The 17,664-nt window shown below is 35.2% G+C and overlaps 1 protein-coding gene and 1 long non-coding RNA gene across 2 annotated transcripts; one reads left to right on the plus strand and one right to left on the minus strand.

Annotated features, from left to right (window-relative positions):
• Positions 1-540: 540 nt before the first annotated feature.
• Positions 541-2,471, minus strand: LOC118754444. Its single transcript, XR_004994896.1, has 3 exons — positions 2,390-2,471; positions 1,547-1,742; positions 541-1,478 (listed from the first exon to the last, which is right to left on the minus strand). It is a non-coding gene; the product is annotated as an uncharacterized LOC118754444 (long non-coding RNA).
• A 100-nt stretch (positions 2,472-2,571) lies between these two features.
• Positions 2,572-17,442, plus strand: LOC118754443 (probable 4-coumarate--CoA ligase 3). The gene is made up of 5 exons (XM_036489319.1): positions 2,572-3,116; positions 14,496-14,706; positions 15,768-16,307; positions 16,377-16,491; positions 16,554-17,442. Exons 1-5 carry the CDS (start codon positions 2,847-2,849, stop codon positions 17,194-17,196), a joined length of 1,779 nt encoding a protein of 592 aa, XP_036345212.1. The 5' UTR covers positions 2,572-2,846; the 3' UTR covers positions 17,197-17,442.
• The last annotated feature ends 222 nt before the right edge of the window (positions 17,443-17,664 follow it).

Genomic DNA, 17,664 nt, shown 5'->3' on the forward strand with positions numbered 1-17,664 from the left:
CAATGGCCGATTGAGCAAAGTACGGATATACCACTCTTAGTTTAGATATTTTTTTTTTAATTTTTAGAATTTTGTTTTAATTTTTTAATTACGTTCAACTTTTAGAAACTTATTTTATTCATTTCTTCATTTTTTTAATTTAATTTGTTTTTCTTTTCATTTTCTTTTAATTTGTTTATTTTGTTTTTAAAAGAAAAATATGTTTGTTTTCTTTCATTTCATTTTCAGGATCTTATTTTGTTTTTTTTGTCTTTTTTTAATTTTTATATTTTTAAAATAAAAGTATTTTTTTTTTTCTTGAAGTACTATTTTTTGCTTTTATGATTTAATTTTTTTTCTTTTTCGCATTTAATTTAGATTTTATTGTTTTCAAAAGATTTTTTTCATTTCATTTATTTTTTAAAAATATTTTGTTTATTTTATTTAATTTTTTTTTCATTTTTAACATAATTTTCTTTCTTTTATTAGGTTTTACTGTTTTTTGAAAATAAAAAATATATATTTCTTTAATTTATGCACATAATTTAGTTAAAAAAAAAAACGTATTTCGGAAGGGCGAACAGCATAGCAGATATTTCAATTAGTTGTTTAGAAATATTTCAGTTAGTTATTTCGAAAAACAGTAAAGAGCTTTCAAGATAGTTACCAGATATGGCATTTGTCTTACGAAAGACAGTTGCCAGAATTGCTCTGTAATATTGAATAAATGAATAAAAAATAAAAAGATCGTGTGTTGTAGTGAAAAGCTTTAGCAAATTAAGTCACATTAGGCTGGGTCTCGAAAAAAGCCAAATCCGTTGGTTTTCATAATTTTTCTTTTGTTTGTTTTCTGTTTTGAATAGTATTCTTATTTTTATACGAGGGTCGCTTTTATATTTTGCGCCTTATATTGAAAACAAAGTAAAATAATTATGAAAATGAGTTATTGTTTTTCAATATATTATCGTTGGAAGTCAATATACTTCTGCATTCGCTTAAACCAATTTCCGAATTTTCGGCACGAGTCCTTTTTTGGGCAGTTGTGAAATTAAGCGGTATTCAACGAGAAAAGATCTTCTTCAAGACCAAATTTTCATTTAATATTGAATGTATGCTGGTCCCACTAATGCCCAAAGATGCCTCTATCTCGCTGAACTGAAAAAGGAACAAATAAAGTTGGTAAATGAAATCGTTATACGTAAGGTTAAGCTAAAAATACCAAACTTTTCGATAAATATATTGAGCTACAGCTCATCACATGTAGTGTTTTTTACTCATATGAACACACATCCGGCCTAGTGTACATACATATGTATATAGGAATGCACAGCGGCATTAATAACATGCCTTGTACGTATGCCATTTTCTTGATAGACAGTTGTAATCAGCAAAGTCAAATGACGTCAATGACGCAATCACTCATAAGGCAGCATCTACAATAGATAGGGAAAAACAGGAGCTATCGAAGAGGTCACAAATGTGGTCAGACGTCAGTTAGACTGGAAAAATGTTGTATAACCGTTGTAAAAAAAAACACTCCGAACACCAAACCTTGCACTATACATACTTCATAAATTGTTTGAATTGCGATTAATTTTACGATGATGGAGTTGAATTCAACCTTGCACAGCAGTCGCTCTCTGCTCGTCTTAGCCTAGTTTGAGCCTCAAAGATTACACTCAAACCCTCCGGTAGTCGATTGCGGTTCTAAGCCAATACGAGAACGCAAAACGACTTCTCTTTCCCCTGCAGTCAGCTAAGTACTATAACGAAAAAAGTTTTTATTTTCTTTTTCGGTTTGGGGGCCTAGCTCTCTTCCAAATTCCTATGATACTAAAATGTAAACTCGCGCCAAAAATATCACAGACTAACCAACAGGAAATGAAAATCATTTAAAAAACAAATCATATTAAAAAGCTTTTTATGAATATCAAGTAAAAGGAACACTAACAAGAAATTTTTTACAATTAAATTTTTAATTTTGTTACAGATGTTATAAGGCGGATATGAAAGAGAATCATAAGAAAATATTTTGTTTCATAAACGTCAATGGTTTTTTGCCACTGCGCATGCAACAGCAACAGACATACAGATGCAATCACCCAAAGCCAGAACAAAAATAACAACCAAAGAGGATCTACTTGAACTTTGTACGAGGCAGCTGTTATTAAAAAATATACAAAATTTTACGAAAACAATTTTGTTAATGAATTTGATAAAAAATTAAAGGCAACGAACCGGTTTATGAAAATAAGATTAAAAAATGTAAACAAAAAATCTGTCGCTGAATGTATTAACGAACTCGAAAACACAAAATAATTCATACGAAAACAAACAATGTCAACAACAACAACAACAACTGCTATCTACCTACTTGTGAACGTATTTATATAAATACATACATACATACCTGTATAAAAAATCTTGCAGGCAAGTGTGCAGAGTCACTGGCGCAAGTGCAACAATAGCAAAAGCAAAATAACAAAATAACGTAGCCGCTCGCTCGCTACAAAAGGCCTACACAGGCAGCGACGACAAGAGTTGAATATAGCCAAGCGACCAGCGATCGAACAGCCAGTTACATATTTAGTTGCGCCGCGACACCCAAAGACTGCAGACGTGATTGTGCATATAACGAGTAAATAAAAATAAAATTAGTGATATTTAAAGAAATAAAACAAACAGAGGGACAGAAAAGTGTAATCAAAAGATCCTCGCTGGCAAATAGGGTTTTCAAATAAAATTTTGTTGCATGCAAAAATAGTGACGTGATCCCGAAGTACCAAAATAAGCAACCAAAAAAAAAAACAAATTTTTTATAAAGATTTTCCCCCTTCCTTACACTTCACTTTCGCTTCAAGTGAAAAATGCTTCGCCACTTGGTGCGCTCTGTGCTTTTTGCGCCACCTGTGCAATCATCCGTGGCTGCCGTCGCATCAGGCGCCCGGCATCTGAACACTGCGGCCACTGCACAGCCCACACAATCTGGCCTCAATCATCCAGACAAATTTCTCACCTACAGCGAAGAGGAAGGCTACATCAAACAATCGCATTTTGACCCAGTCGAGGTGCTCAACATCACAGTGGACAAATACGTGTGGCGAGATTTAAAGAATTATGAAAATAACATTGCGGCGGTGAGTGCAAAAAAAATGTATTAATAAATAAACCATACTTTTTAACATCTAATCTAAAAACAAAATCATTTCATTATCGCATTCTGAAATCTAACAAAAATGTGTTTTTTTTTTTTTTGAAAAGCTCATACATAAACTTTCACATTATAGCAATAAGCTTTCCGCCCACTCTACCGATAGGGATTTTAATGAATTAAATAAGTTGGACGTGGCCAAATTATTTTTAAAATATTTTTTTATTAGTTAATTTTTAAAAAAAATCAGTGATTTTTTGTTGCAAGTTTGTTTCCGTGCTAAGTACAGAGTTTTTATGTTTCTATGTATGTATGCATGTATGTAGCAAACCAAATTGAATGTAATGGAATTTTTGAGCTTTCGTACTTAATTGGCAAGATTTCAACGCGAAATGATGGACTTTAGAGAGAAGCCGATGTTACCTGAAAATGCTTGTTCTTGTGCTGTCTTGGCCAGCGAAAGATTTTACATATTTTCTCATCATATGGAACAGTTATGCTTTTCTACTAAGTTTCCTATAAATATTTTATGAACGCGCAGAATTAAAAGCTCTTTTAGAATGTTCAAAGCTTTTACATTGCCGCGCAAAGCTCTCATTATGAGGTTATAAAAAGGAAACAAACCTATTGTAGACAAAGTTTAGAAACTTCTAAAGCTTTTTTATTGCATTTAGAAGCTTTTATTGTGACGATAGGCTATTTCAGATTTTATAAAATAATTGGCTAGAAATTTTGTGAATTTTTTATGGAAAATGAATCCTTTTCGCTAAATCATTCTCTAACGTGAGCTTCATACCTTTTTTGAAGAAAGTAAAACCTGTTTGACGTTTCATATAACATGTAAAAATCTTACCAAGACCAATAAACGGAACAGGAGGTAACTGAAGATAGCATAAAGCTAGAACCGATTTGTCTTAAGGAAATTCGCTCTAAAATAAACAAATGAATAGAGTCTAGTTAAAGGGTCAAAAATACGCTAAAAAACTACCTCCTTTAAAAACCTCAAAGTTTATCGAAAAACAGTTCAAAAAACTTAGTGCTCTCTATTTGATTACAAAATAGATATTTACGCTTTCTTGAGTAGTGTACTTTCGCAATTCTTTATTTATGTCCTCGTACATTAGTTGTTGTAAGTAAATTAGGGTAGCTTTATTACATAATAAATAATAAAGCTTAATCTTTCTATGGCAACAAAAATTAGAACAAACGAAAAACAATATTTGCGTAAAAGTAAAAACTGATTAACCCAACGCAATAAAAAAAACATCTACTTTGTAGCCACAATTAGTGCCTTTGTTTGATTTGGCGTTTGTTTAAATTGTTAGAGAATTGTCTGATAAGTGTGCGAACTTTAAGCGAAAGACTTGACGCAGGATTTGAAGTATTGTAGCTGATAAGATAAGATTTTAAATTTCGAGAAAAAAATTAAGAAAAACAGTAAAAACAAACTTACAAAGAGATATACATGTGTACTTATGTATAAACATACATAGGTGCATGTATTTCTGGACGCACCTATCGTCGCCTGGGTAAAAGATTGTCGCATGTTATGCACGTACGTATGACGCTTACGACAATCTTTTACCCAGGCGACGCTATGTAAATGTCAAAATATTGCATGCTATAATAAAATTGTAGCATGCGTGAAAAACTTACAAGTTCAGGCACAAGTCTGATTTCCTTCTTACATACATATGGGCAAATCCTGGGTTACGGACGCGACATTTCTACTACTTTAGAGTTAAATAAATCATACGAAAACTGAAGTCACTTGTAAAAAAAATTGCCGTTATGTACCGTCTTTTGGTTGACAAAAAAATTATATGCGCTTGCAACACTCGACACGTCGAGAAAATCGATGAAAAGGAGGGCATAACGGACGCGACAAAAACAGAAGTTATTTCAGAGTATATGTAAAATTAAGCAAAACCCAGCGAATTCTGTAAGGTTTTCCTTTATTAAACATTCTTTAAATAAAGTCAAATTATGGACCGTTACCACCAATTCATTTTAAATCAGAAGCAATTCGTTGTTGATTTAATTTTGAATTAAAATCTAGTAACGGGCGTGACATATCGGACGTGACAGATTTTTCTCCCATACAATATTTTTACTAGTAACACATACTAAGTTTAATTTTTTATTTAATTTTTTCAGTTATTCTCTCCACCGTTTCGCGTTTTCAACACCTTTTTTCGCCATCTGATTACGAAATTTAAAGTTATAAAGCCGTTTGAATTCATTTACTTGCATTTTCGGTTCAACTTTTTTGGGAAATGCCCATATGTAGCTTGTTGCTCGCCTTCACAACCCTTTAGAAACGTGCTGGCACTCAGTCAAAAGTTTTCGTTTTATTACCTTGACTTCTCGCGTGCCTCTCGTACTATGGATATCGTCGAGAAATCGCCTAACAAAGCAAATCAACAAGAATAGTTATTAATTGTGCCAATAAGCATATTCACATTTGTGTACTTACATATGTATGTATGTATGCAAGTTTGTATATTTATTTAACGAGATCTATGATACAAGTGAAAAGTTGCACCAGCTTTTCAATTAAGACACTAAAAGCAATATAGTGTAGGTGCATAGATACATACATACATGATATATATAGTGTGTATATAAGTAAGTAAATCTGTATTGTTCGCCAAATGAAAGAATATCTTTTAAACCCTGCAGGAAAATTCACTTGTACTCTGCCAAATGGGGCTTAGGGCTATTAGATCTATGGATAAATGTGAGCAATGTAGAGCTCATTGTCATAGGGATCATTAGAGAAATTTTAATATACATATAAACACTATGAACTATGGACATAAATATATGTCGGTAGCTTAGTTAGCAGTCTTTTCTTCAATGCGATTTATGCAGTATCGTTTGTGAGGTATACGGTATACCTAATGGATATTTGTTTAGAGATCGGCGATCGGTTAGATCAAGCAGAGGCCTCAAATTAATCATCGGCTGACACTTTCAATCAAAAAATTATTTTGCTTAAAAATCGGGGACTGGTGTTGATATAATCGAAGGGTCTTCCAGAATATTCAACAAAGCTAACAAAAGTTTAATTTTCTGTCGACCAGCATCGCCATAAGCGTGGTCTGAGGTTTGAGCAGATTAATTTTCCTTTATAAGCTTACTTTTAAGAAATGGTATTATAATTTCCCACTGTCGGCCGCTGTGGTGTAGTGGTTAGCAGTGCGCGCTTCCACTCCGCAGGGCCTGGGTTCAAGCCCCGGTCAAAGCAACATCGCAAAAAATATAGAAAAAAGGTTTTTTCTTAACAGCGGTCGCCCCTCGGCAGGCAATGGCAAACCTCCGAGTGTATTTCTGCCATGAAAAACAGCTTCTCATAAAAATACAATCGCCGTTCGGAGACGGCGTAAAACTGTAGGTCCCTCCGCTTTGTATGACAACATCAAGGCGCACGCCACAAATCGGAGGAGAAGCTCGGCCAAACACTAACATATGTGTAAGCGCCAATCTATTATTATAATTTCCCCAAGCGAAGTTTTTAGACAATGATTTCCTTATAATTTGTGTGAAACATCATATTAGAATATTTTGTACGTTGGACGATCGAGATCATTCGAATGTACCTTAGCTTCTAGCTATCGTTCTCTCTAACTGTTTAAGGAGCCGAGTCCATCACATCAGATCATTCCTTCTTAAGGGGTCTCAATTTTAAGATTGTCTTTTGGGCATAAATATACCCCGCCTTGTTTTCTTACGACGTTTCTCAAATCTCAACACGCAGATTACCAGTACGCGGGTTAGGAACAAGAAATCGCCAACATCACTTTCCTGCTGGGGTATCATCTGCATATCGTCTGCATATGGTTTGCATATGGCTTACAAGTGGTGGTATGCATTTTTAAGTGAAAAGGTCAACGTTATATAGAGCGCAGCCTCGCGTTTCAACAACAAAAAAAAAGTAGCGCGGTGCCAAAAATAGCTCACAGTGTATTCATCATATGCAAACTTTCCAGCCTAATGATTTTGCATTAACTGCGAGCATCACAACTAAAAAGTGCTCGGTTAAGATTAGTCGGAATGATGCACAGCCAACTACTCTCAGTCAGGCGCTCACAAAACGTTTTCGCTCAATTTAAAAATAACAAAATTCTCTTCTTTTTTTTGTGGCAGCCTTTGAAAGTCCGCCTACACTTGGCGATTGCAAGATTGTCGTTGCTATTTCTGAGTGCTCAAAATAGCACGCTTAGACTTTGCCCTTAATTTGATGTCTGCACTTCTATCTGCGTATGCAAAAATTTACACCTACACTTTTGGCCGACACAGCCTAGGCAAACTTTTATTTCTGTGCCGTAAATTAATATTTCAAGCCGACTTCAAAAAAAAAGGAGGAGGTTATCAATTCGTCGGAATATTTTTTTTTTTATGTATGTCACCTCATAACTTTGGACCAGGTTAATCGATTTCTATAATATAAAAGAAGTGGTCCCATACTAATTTGGTTTAGATATGATCATTGGATCATGAAGAAGTTAATTAATGAGAAATAAAGTCAGTTTTGTTTTTTGATTAAAAATTACTTGTTTAATATTCTTATTCATATTTTATTTTAATATTCATAAGTAAATAGACATTTGTACATGCATATGTATTTATAAAAAAGTCATGCCATATACATATAAGTGCATGGATGCTTAACCCATTTGTATGGATATGAGTGAACTCACTGATAAATATTTTGTGTAACATGCCACGGCATAAAGAATAACATTTTGCAGATATTGCCAGCAATTGAAGATAATTGAAAGCGACACTGACGCAAGAGCAAATATATATAACGTATTTATTCGTATCAACAAACACATCGAGCCCTAACCGCCAAAATAACGTAAGCGACATTTTTTTCAAAATTTTCTTTTTGATGCAGAAATATTCCTAAAGCATCTAGATACATTTCTGCATCAAAAAGAAAATTTTGAAAAAAATGTCGCTTACGTTATTTTGGCGGTTAGGGCTCGATATGTACTACAAATATATACAGCTATCAACAAGTGCAGTAATTTTTGTATGCATATCCAAATAAATATTTTCATACATATGAGAATGCATAAACAATATTCATCTAATTGATCATGCAATCACTTGAGCCGCTTGCGAGTTCATTGAATTCTTAACAGCCACTTACTTAATTGTTGTTCGTTTTAATTAATCGATTTGTTTACAGCATTGTTGCGCACATGTTTGCACTTCACGACTTTCTCTTCTTAACATTGGAATTATAATAAAAAGAAACTGTTTTTCTTTGAGCTTATAGAGATACTAGTTGATTTTTATGAACATTTATATCTCGTCCTTTGCTATGAATAGTTTTAAGTTTTCCACACAATTCGCCGTTAAATTGAGAAAGAGAAATTTTATTTTCCCGTGCGAGCAGCCAGAAAGATCTTTTGGTTACTGTTAGGAAATCAGCTTCAGAAATAAATAATAAAAGAGCGCAAATCGATTGTAAAAATAGGAAAGCTGACTATATTTCTATAGCAATGGCTGCGAAATAGTCAAGGGTAGTTACATACCTCTGCATTAGATGTCAACTAACTTGTAACTAACTACCTTTGGACATAAAAAATATCAATGAGAAAAACAATATTTTTTTTTTAATTTCTTTGCTTGTTTATTTATTAGCACTACATATTTGTTTACATATTGAGTTGTAGGTGATTTCATAGTTAATGCCTTAAATACAAAAAAAAAATATTTCTATTTATTACACCTTATATTAGATGTACAAAACTGTAAATAATAAAATAAAAATAGGGGGTCGTATTCTCTCGAAATTGGGCTCTGTACAAAAGTCGGTAGATTACTCACTAAGGCCTTAATCAGTTATAAAATTAACTACTACATCAAAAAATTAGTTTCATAGTTTCTTAAAGACCGGTGTAATGAAAAAATAGCAGCTGAAAAACTTTTGTTTTTATAAAATTGTGTAACTACTCTTCTAAAAAAAACGCACAAATGTTACAGGTATTAGTAAAAAAAAAAATTCTAAACATACATACTCTCTACTTATAACATTTGTTATACAAGAAAGAGGTGTGGCTGCAATTAAATCATTTAGTGTAGTAATTAAAGTGAGGGTAAATTAGCATATTTTATAAGTAAATTACGCGCAAAAACCTGAACTTAGATTCTGAGTGACGTTCATTCGCTAAACTATATATGTACATATATACATATGTATGTTATCGTTTTAACTTTTTTTAGCCACTTTTATGTAAAGTAAATAAATAAAAAATCAATTAGTAATGAGCGCAGTCCAATCGCGGTAACATTTCCGGTGATCAGTTGATCTTTGCTAGGCGTCCATATTAACAATCAGCTAATTTGTTTAACGAAAAAAAAATGCATTAGACCAACCAAAGATATTAAGCTTTCATGCAAGTTTTATTCAAATGTCCATCCACTGATGCCAAAAAAACACGGCGTCTAGAGGCGCTTAATTCAGAACTTTTTTAAAGTGATACGCTTTTGGTGAACGATTTTGTATTCCTTTTTATTTTTTATGGAATGGCTAGGTTTCAAGGCCTTTTAATTCAGCTGTCCTTAGACGGGAAAATTCGCCACAAGCAATAATGACACATTGCAATAGTTAGCTTTGCTCCAGACACGTACGAACACGTACGGACACGTCTACTACGATTTTTTCGTTTACTTTACTTACGTTGCTGTGGAAATGCATCTTCTCTCTCGTCTGCCTTCGAACGGCAGCGCTATTAAACGATCTTCTAATACAGCATCCAAAAAGAAAGTCTTCTTGAAAAAGCGTTTATTTAGAAGCACTCCACATTTTGCTATCGGACGCTCTTTTTACCTCGATCAAAAACGTTCATTGTGGGCTTTCTGAGTTGATCGTGGTTTATTGTAAAGACTTACAGCTGTCTTTTATGCTTTACTTTAAGTGTAAATGTATTGCACTGATAGGGTTAGGCACGATTTAAATAACACAGAAGTGAATTTTAAAATCTACATAATTATTTCAAGGCAATCTTTTAATCCATTAAATACAAAAATAACTGCCAGTATTATAGCTTATCAGCATAAAGATTACCTTCCTACTTAAAATATTTCTATGTGGCTATATACGTACATATGTACGTATCACCAAATAGCTATAAAAGCACACAACCATAAGCAACTGATTATAAATTAAAGCCAAAAAGCAAATACAAAATATCTGTCCAGCAGTATGTGGTTTTATTTTATTTTTCTGGCTAGCATTGTGCTTTGTTAATTTTTGTTTGATTTTTTTCTTTGCATTCTATTTGTCAATAAAAATGTTGGCTAGTCATTTTATGACGCGCCCCCCCAATGTTGTTTACACACACACGCACAACAGCAGCAGCCCAAAATACAAATACATATTTATGCACCCATTTCACCTTTGTATTTGATTTCAACTCCCTGCAGGGAAAACGCGATCTAGTGAATCAAATTTCTAGTTCCGTACTAGATCTTTATCGCCAAAAACGAACCAGTCCAAAATCGGTGAAATGTGGTACTTTAAAAAAACTATTTTATTTCACTTTTTTCATTGGAAATCTATATGTAGAAACGTACATTTCTTGTATTCATTTAAACAAATTTAATTTCAAATTAAAAACGCATTTCGCAGTGGGGGGCAATTGAAACTTCCTAGGACATCGCCATGTTAAATTCGCCAGTTGGTTGCATGCAAAAGAGATTTACCGGGAACAGTACTGGGTCTAAATGTACTAGAAGCGCACCAGTTCAGAAATAGAGATTTTCTCCACAGGGCTCACAGAGTAGCACGTCGTGCTGCAGCTATTTACTTTTAAACATTTTCAAATCCATATGTACTAATGTACCTACTAGATACAAAATACATACTACATACGTATGAACATGAATACATATATATTTATATAGTATATACATATGTTTGTATTGATTGATAAAGATTCGGTTTGATTACCCCACTTGGCGCTCACTTGCGTGCGCGTACTCTCCAACTCAGCGAGATGCTTTTAGCGCACCTACCAGTGTTGCCGATTTGAGCTTTTTCTACCACAAGAGGTAGGATTTTATTTTTTTTTTGCTTGATAGGTTGGTAGTTTGACAGGATGGACTTTTGTAGGGCACTGTACCGATCTAGGGGCGCGTCAAAGGGACCCCGGGTAGACCAAAAGCCGGAAACGGCAACAGACCTTATACTTTCCCCTAGTTCCCCACGTAGGTCCGCGAGTGGGTGTGTCTAAATCTTTAATAAAAGATAGAACTACCTAAAAAGACGAATGGGTTCATTTGACCCTGTTAGCAGACATGCATATTAGTTTTTTGCCAATTAAAACCAGAACAGCAAAATTAAAATTTAATTTTTATGTTATTTTTGGGACGAATAAAAATTTTTAATTATAAGTTTTTTTCTACTAAAATTAATTTTAAAGTAGTTGGGTCAAAACCCCTTTCCGTCTTTCAAGGTATGCCGATTTTCCAATCTTTCTAGTGCTAATGAACCTCCCTTAATTCGCAAAGACTTAAAAGATTAGAGTGTAAATAAATAGAAGTACATAGTAGCATAAAACGCAAAGCTTCACTTTTGGTAGGTTCCGAGCTCGTTTGGTAGGAAAGATAATGTTTTATGTGGCAACACGGGCACCTGTTACATACGTTTTTAGATATACATATTTATGTGTACATACATTAGTGATGCACCATCAAATTCCATGCAAAAAAATCGGTTACGGTTTTGCAACGGTATATAAAATTTGTTATGTATTAAGACCTCCGCCAACATATTTTGGAAAAACATTGAGATTTACGTTAGCTGCACCGATTTGAAAATACTTCTAAAGCTCAGTTCTTTATATATGTATCAAAATAGTTTTGAAAAATAAATTTATAAAACGTAGATACTATATTTTAAGACTTCCGCCAAGATATTTTGGAAATGTATTAAAAATTATGTGAGGTGGACCAATTTCAAAATACTTTAAAACTCTAGTTTTTAACCGACTTCCAAAAAAGGAGGAGGTTATCAGTTCGTCGGAATATTTTTTTTATTTTATTTTTATTTTTTTTTTATGTATGTTACCGCATAACTTTGGACCACGTCAACCGATTTCGATAATTCTTTTTGCATCGGAAAGGTAGTAGATCAATGGATCATGAGATATATATATATATTTTTTTTTTTAATATGGGAGTTGAAGTCGGTTTTTTTCCTAAAAATTACTTGTTTATAAATAAAAGTAGTTTTTAAATTTTATTATTTTTTTTTAATTAATTCAGATGGTGTTTTTTTGGAAAACATTTTTTAAAGATAACTTTTTTTATAATAAAACCCGAGTTTGGAGGCATTTTGAAATTGGTCCATAATAAATTTTAATATTTTTTTCGAACTATTTTGGCGACAGTCTTGAAATATAATATTTTTGTTATATCGTTGGAAAAACTGCAACTTTTTTTTTGTGAGGCACCCTAATGTACATATGTATGTATATATTTATGCACAAATATCTTGTTATTTATTCTCCCCCGCCACCTTCGTGTATCACTGCGCATCGCGTTTAGTTGTAGACTTTGGACGTTGTTCTACTGAACTTTGTACTGATACAGACAATGAAAAAAGGCAAAAAAAATAAAAGAAATCAAAATCAAACAAAAGCAAAACACACATGTTTTTATGTTTATTGGCTTGTCTGTTTTGAATTTTATTAATTTACGCGAAATGTTGTTCAACGAGTTTTGCAAAAACAACAAAAAAAACCTCAATGAGCGAATTATGTGATAAGCGGTAATTTTGTATAGGTTGAAATACACAAAAAAAAAAACAAAACAAAGCATCGAAATGGAGAATGTTAACTAAATAAACTTGCTTTTGAAAATTTGTTGATATTTGATGAAAATCATCACCCATCGAAGTACGGTTAACCGGAAAAAAATTTTATAAAAATGAAAATGATTTTCTTTACTCAGCTCACTTGTTCGACTTCAATAACTTTTCAATTGTGTAGCGCAGACGCATTTCAATGAATTGTGCAACAACAAATATGTATGCAATTTTTAAACGACTTAAGAAATATTAACGAAAAAAATTAAAAAAAAACATCAATATGCAGCATGCAGAGTGTACTATTCGGTTAGTCGAATAGTCGATTAGCAACTTTATTTTCAGTTGATAGTCGAAATGGAAAGAATACGATTAACTGTTCGAATCCGACTAACGGTTCTTTTTTACACTAACCGCTCACCTTTGAGTAGTCTGAGAATCGACAAATAGAAATTATTCAAATACAGTTGTTCACAGTAAAATTATTGTTTTAGTGCAATTGGGGTTTGTCAATAAGCATAAGTATTCAAAAACATTTGAAAACAATGCAAATAGGTATATTCCTATATTCCTCGGACTATAAATATAAACTATAAAGCTATAAAAATAAAAATCCGGTCAGAGCGAGAAACTAACACTGAAAAGTATGCGATCGCTTTCTAGTAAAAATGGTAACTTTTGACAACTTCAACATAACCTCCAAAAACACCTTTTCTTCTTTATTAAAAGTTTTTCAAATAGCCCAGTCCTTCCAAAGTGGACGGGAAGTCAAATAAAGCAGAAACCGCAGTAATAGCATCGATACATGTCCGGGGCAGAGTTAATCTATAACTGCGCCATCAGAAAGTGTGCCACTCTGGACATTCCATACGACAAAAGAAAAGAAATACAGAATCGAGCATGAAAGGCTTACCGCTTAAAAATATTAGAAAAAAGTGCTCCTAGAAGGTCTCTTCTTACCGTATTTTGATGACTGGGTTCCATTTCTTAAGAACATATGTATACTACATCTGGGAACACAATTACAAAGTACAACATTCAAAAAGTGATGGAAATGAAACCAATTGCATTCATTTAGGGGGAATCAACACCTAAAAATCTGTTAAAGTTGGTTACCATTTTTTAATATCGATTTCAAGCTGTAGATGAAAAAAATTATTTATATATATTTTTTTAATTTTTAGAAAAGTTTTAGCAATTGAAATTACTTACCTAAATAAAAAAATAAAATAATATTGTAGCTTTGGGGAAAATTTTTTGGTTCTACAACTTCAAATCGATGCATAAAAGAAGTGGTAACCAACTTTTACAAATCGTTTGATACTTTTTCATCAATCTGACCAGCTTTATCGTATGCAGCTGGTCCGATTCTCATTCTCTCCAACTATTTGAAATTTATTGTACTGTATTATAAAATATTTGATTCAATTGAATTCATTTCGTTTCTTCCGTTTTCATTTCATTCTGCTTCATTTGGTTTCATTTAATTTCATTTATTTGCAATTTGATCTCTTCCATTCCATTTCTCCCTTCTCGCAGATGTGCCTGATCAGTGGCCGCCAATACACCTATGCTCAGCTGCGCGACTGTAGTGCTGCCTTGGCCGTACGTCTACAGACCCGATTTAAGCTTGCAGCTGGTTCAACGATTGCGATTTGCTTGCCAAACTTGCCGGAATACCCGATTGCTGCGTTAGGCGCCGTGGAAGCAGGTCTAACGGTGACTACAGTGAATCCCATCTACACAGCTGGTGAGTGAAAAATGCCGCCCGATTCTTTAACTAAAAACTTAAAGTAAGAAATCGTACAAAATAGGTAGGCTATAAAGCAATACGATTCCTGCTATATAGCACACCGTCCTCTTTCTAAACTTTTTCATTAATATGTACTATGTATGTATATGTGTGTAGTTCCACGATTTGATATGTCTGACTGAGCAGACTAATCAATGTGAAATTGATGCGCAAAATATATTTGTAGTAAAATTATACATATGTACATATATTTACATAACGGCAGATACTGATCGATAGACTCAGCACACATTGCACGCGCTGCTCCAACTCATACTTCTCAAAAGTTTTCCATTGCAACTGCTTTTGCTCCACCTCAGTTTGGGTCGCGTAATCGCCTGGTTGTTTCTCTCCTTTATTTAATTACATATGTACATATATGTTAATTATTATATCTCCGATAAGTTCATTGTACGCCCTTCACGGTTACAGCGAATGCATGGGAACACTTCATACGCCAATTGCATCTGTGAAATATGGCACAGTGTGCTTGAAAAGCGGGTCAACTCAGCCTTTGTTTATTTAACATTCAAACACTTGGCGCTCTGAAAGCTTAACACCTTTAAGTAAGTTTACGTGAGTAAAGTGTAACAGGAGCTGCTTCGTTGCGGCAGCCAGGTTTTCCAGTGCCAAGTTCAACGATCGTTTCGGTCATGCCCGTTTGCGGTAGTTAGTACGGCAGCTGATTTCGAAAGACCACAATTTAAAGAAACAACATCACACTACTATTTATTCGGAATCCTTAACCCTTTTATACTCGCCTATTGAATCATCAAATTCCCCATAATCTAACCCAGCCTGAACCTGAGACTTCTTTCTTTCTGACACTATCTGGAGTAAAGTTTAAAGATAGCGAGCTCGAAAGTAATTTTGCTCAACCTTTCGGTTATAACTGTCGCAAGCGCTACTCCAATTCCACTTTATAACTTTAGAGGTCCGAGCACGTGCACTTTAGATTTAGTGAGCCACAGTAATTTTAATCAATTCTTATTTCCGTACTTCTACTTATCCCCCCACAGAGGAAATTGGCCGCCAGTTACAGCTCAGCGATACCAAGTTCGTTGTGGGCACCACTCTCGGCTATGGTGTCATCCGGGAAGCTTGTCAATGGGCAAAGAAGGACCTTCCCATCGCTGTGATACGCTTCCAGCCCGACGAAGAACTTCCCGCCGGCGCTATTGATTTCTTTGAGCTCATCAACCCTCAAGGTGTGGACTACACGCAATTGAAGGACTACAACGTGGATCCCAACAGCATGGTCTTTCTGCCCTTCTCATCGGGCACCACCGGCCTACCGAAAGCTGTACAACTCACACACAACAATATCACCGTTAACGGCGACCAACTGGAAATGGGCCTAAAGCTACGAGAATCCGGCAGACAGGAGGTGCTGCCAGGCATACTGCCGTTCTTCCACATCTACGGTCTCAACGTGATTATGCTCTCGAAGCTGGCGATGGGCGCCAAGCTGATAACAATGCCGCAATTTAGGCCAGAAGACCTGATCAAGGTGTTGTACGAGTACAGAGCGACGATCTTAAACGTCGTACCGCCAATGGGTAGGTTTGAGCGAACGAGGCTGTAAATTTTAGGCGCAACTGCTCATCTATCCAAATCATTTCTTTTAGCGCTCTTCATGATTAACCATCCGAAGCTGACGCCTGAGATTGCACCCGAGCTGAGATATGTGCTGATTGGCGCAGCGCCAATTTCTGAAAGCGATATCGAGCGCTTCCTGAAAAAGTAAGTACCCTAAGTTACCGATTACTCATTATTTTCTTTACGAAACCCCTGTACTCCTTCAGATTCCCACAGAAGAAACTCCTACAAGGCTTCGGCATGACCGAGACCTCCCCGGTAGCCTTGATGGTGCCAACGAACAACGACCACATCGCCTCCGCTGGCATTCCGGCACCCAGCACCGAGGCTAAAATCGTCGCAACCGATGGCAAGAGCCAAAAGGGACTGGGTCCCAACACTACCGGCGAGCTTTGTGTGCGTGGCCCGCAAGTCATGAAGGGCTATCTCAACAACGACGAGGCCAACGCAGACATTTTCTTCCCCGACGGTTGGCTGCGAACTGGCGATATCGGCCACTACGACGACGACGGCTACTTCTACATAACCGATCGCATTAAGGAGTTGATCAAAGTGAAGGGCTTCCAAGTTCCACCCGCCGAATTGGAGGGCCTACTGCGTGAGCACCCGAGTATCTTAGAGGCAGCGGTCATTCCAGTACCCGACGAGGTGGCCGGTGAGCTTCCGCGCGCTGTTGTGGTGCTGCGCGAGGGCGTTCAGGCCACCGTGGAGGACATCTACGACTATGTTGCTGAGCGGGTGGCGGAGTATAAAAAATTGGATGGTGGCATTGTCTTCGTTCCTGAAATACCCAAGAATCCAACGGGAAAGATAATGCGAAAAGAACTAAAGATGCGATACGCAAGCTAAGGACTATAAAGTGAGGAGACATTTGTATTTTGTTATTTTATAGCTCAGTCGTAAGTTAAGAAGAAAGTTCCCTTATACTAAGTTCCCATGACACATAATTCGGTCTCCTATTTGTAATTGGCTCTCATTCTCAATTACGTAATTCACCATTCAAAATTTCGCGAACGAATTACCTCATTTGTAGGTAATTCAGATCCAATTACCATGCGAATTACGGACAAATCGCTGCCGTCTCTAATTTTAATTGGAAATTTATCGAACTCAGCTGTCAGAGCAAGAGAGAATGGAACAAATCAAAACAGAGAAAAGAAGGAAATGAAGGGAAAGCCCAATGAATTGTCAAATCGAATTTGGAATGAGTCGTGTGAACGGGGTAATTCTTCAGAAGCGAACAACGTAATTGGCAGTGCCCGTGGGGACATAGTATTAAAATTTGCGAACCAAATTTCTATTTAAATTTCTTCAGAA

This window comes from Rhagoletis pomonella, unplaced genomic scaffold (assembly GCF_013731165.1).
Source record: "Rhagoletis pomonella isolate Grant_MI unplaced genomic scaffold, Rhpom_1.0 Rhpom_scaffold_03903, whole genome shotgun sequence".
Lineage (NCBI taxonomy): Eukaryota > Metazoa > Arthropoda > Insecta > Diptera > Tephritidae > Rhagoletis > Rhagoletis pomonella.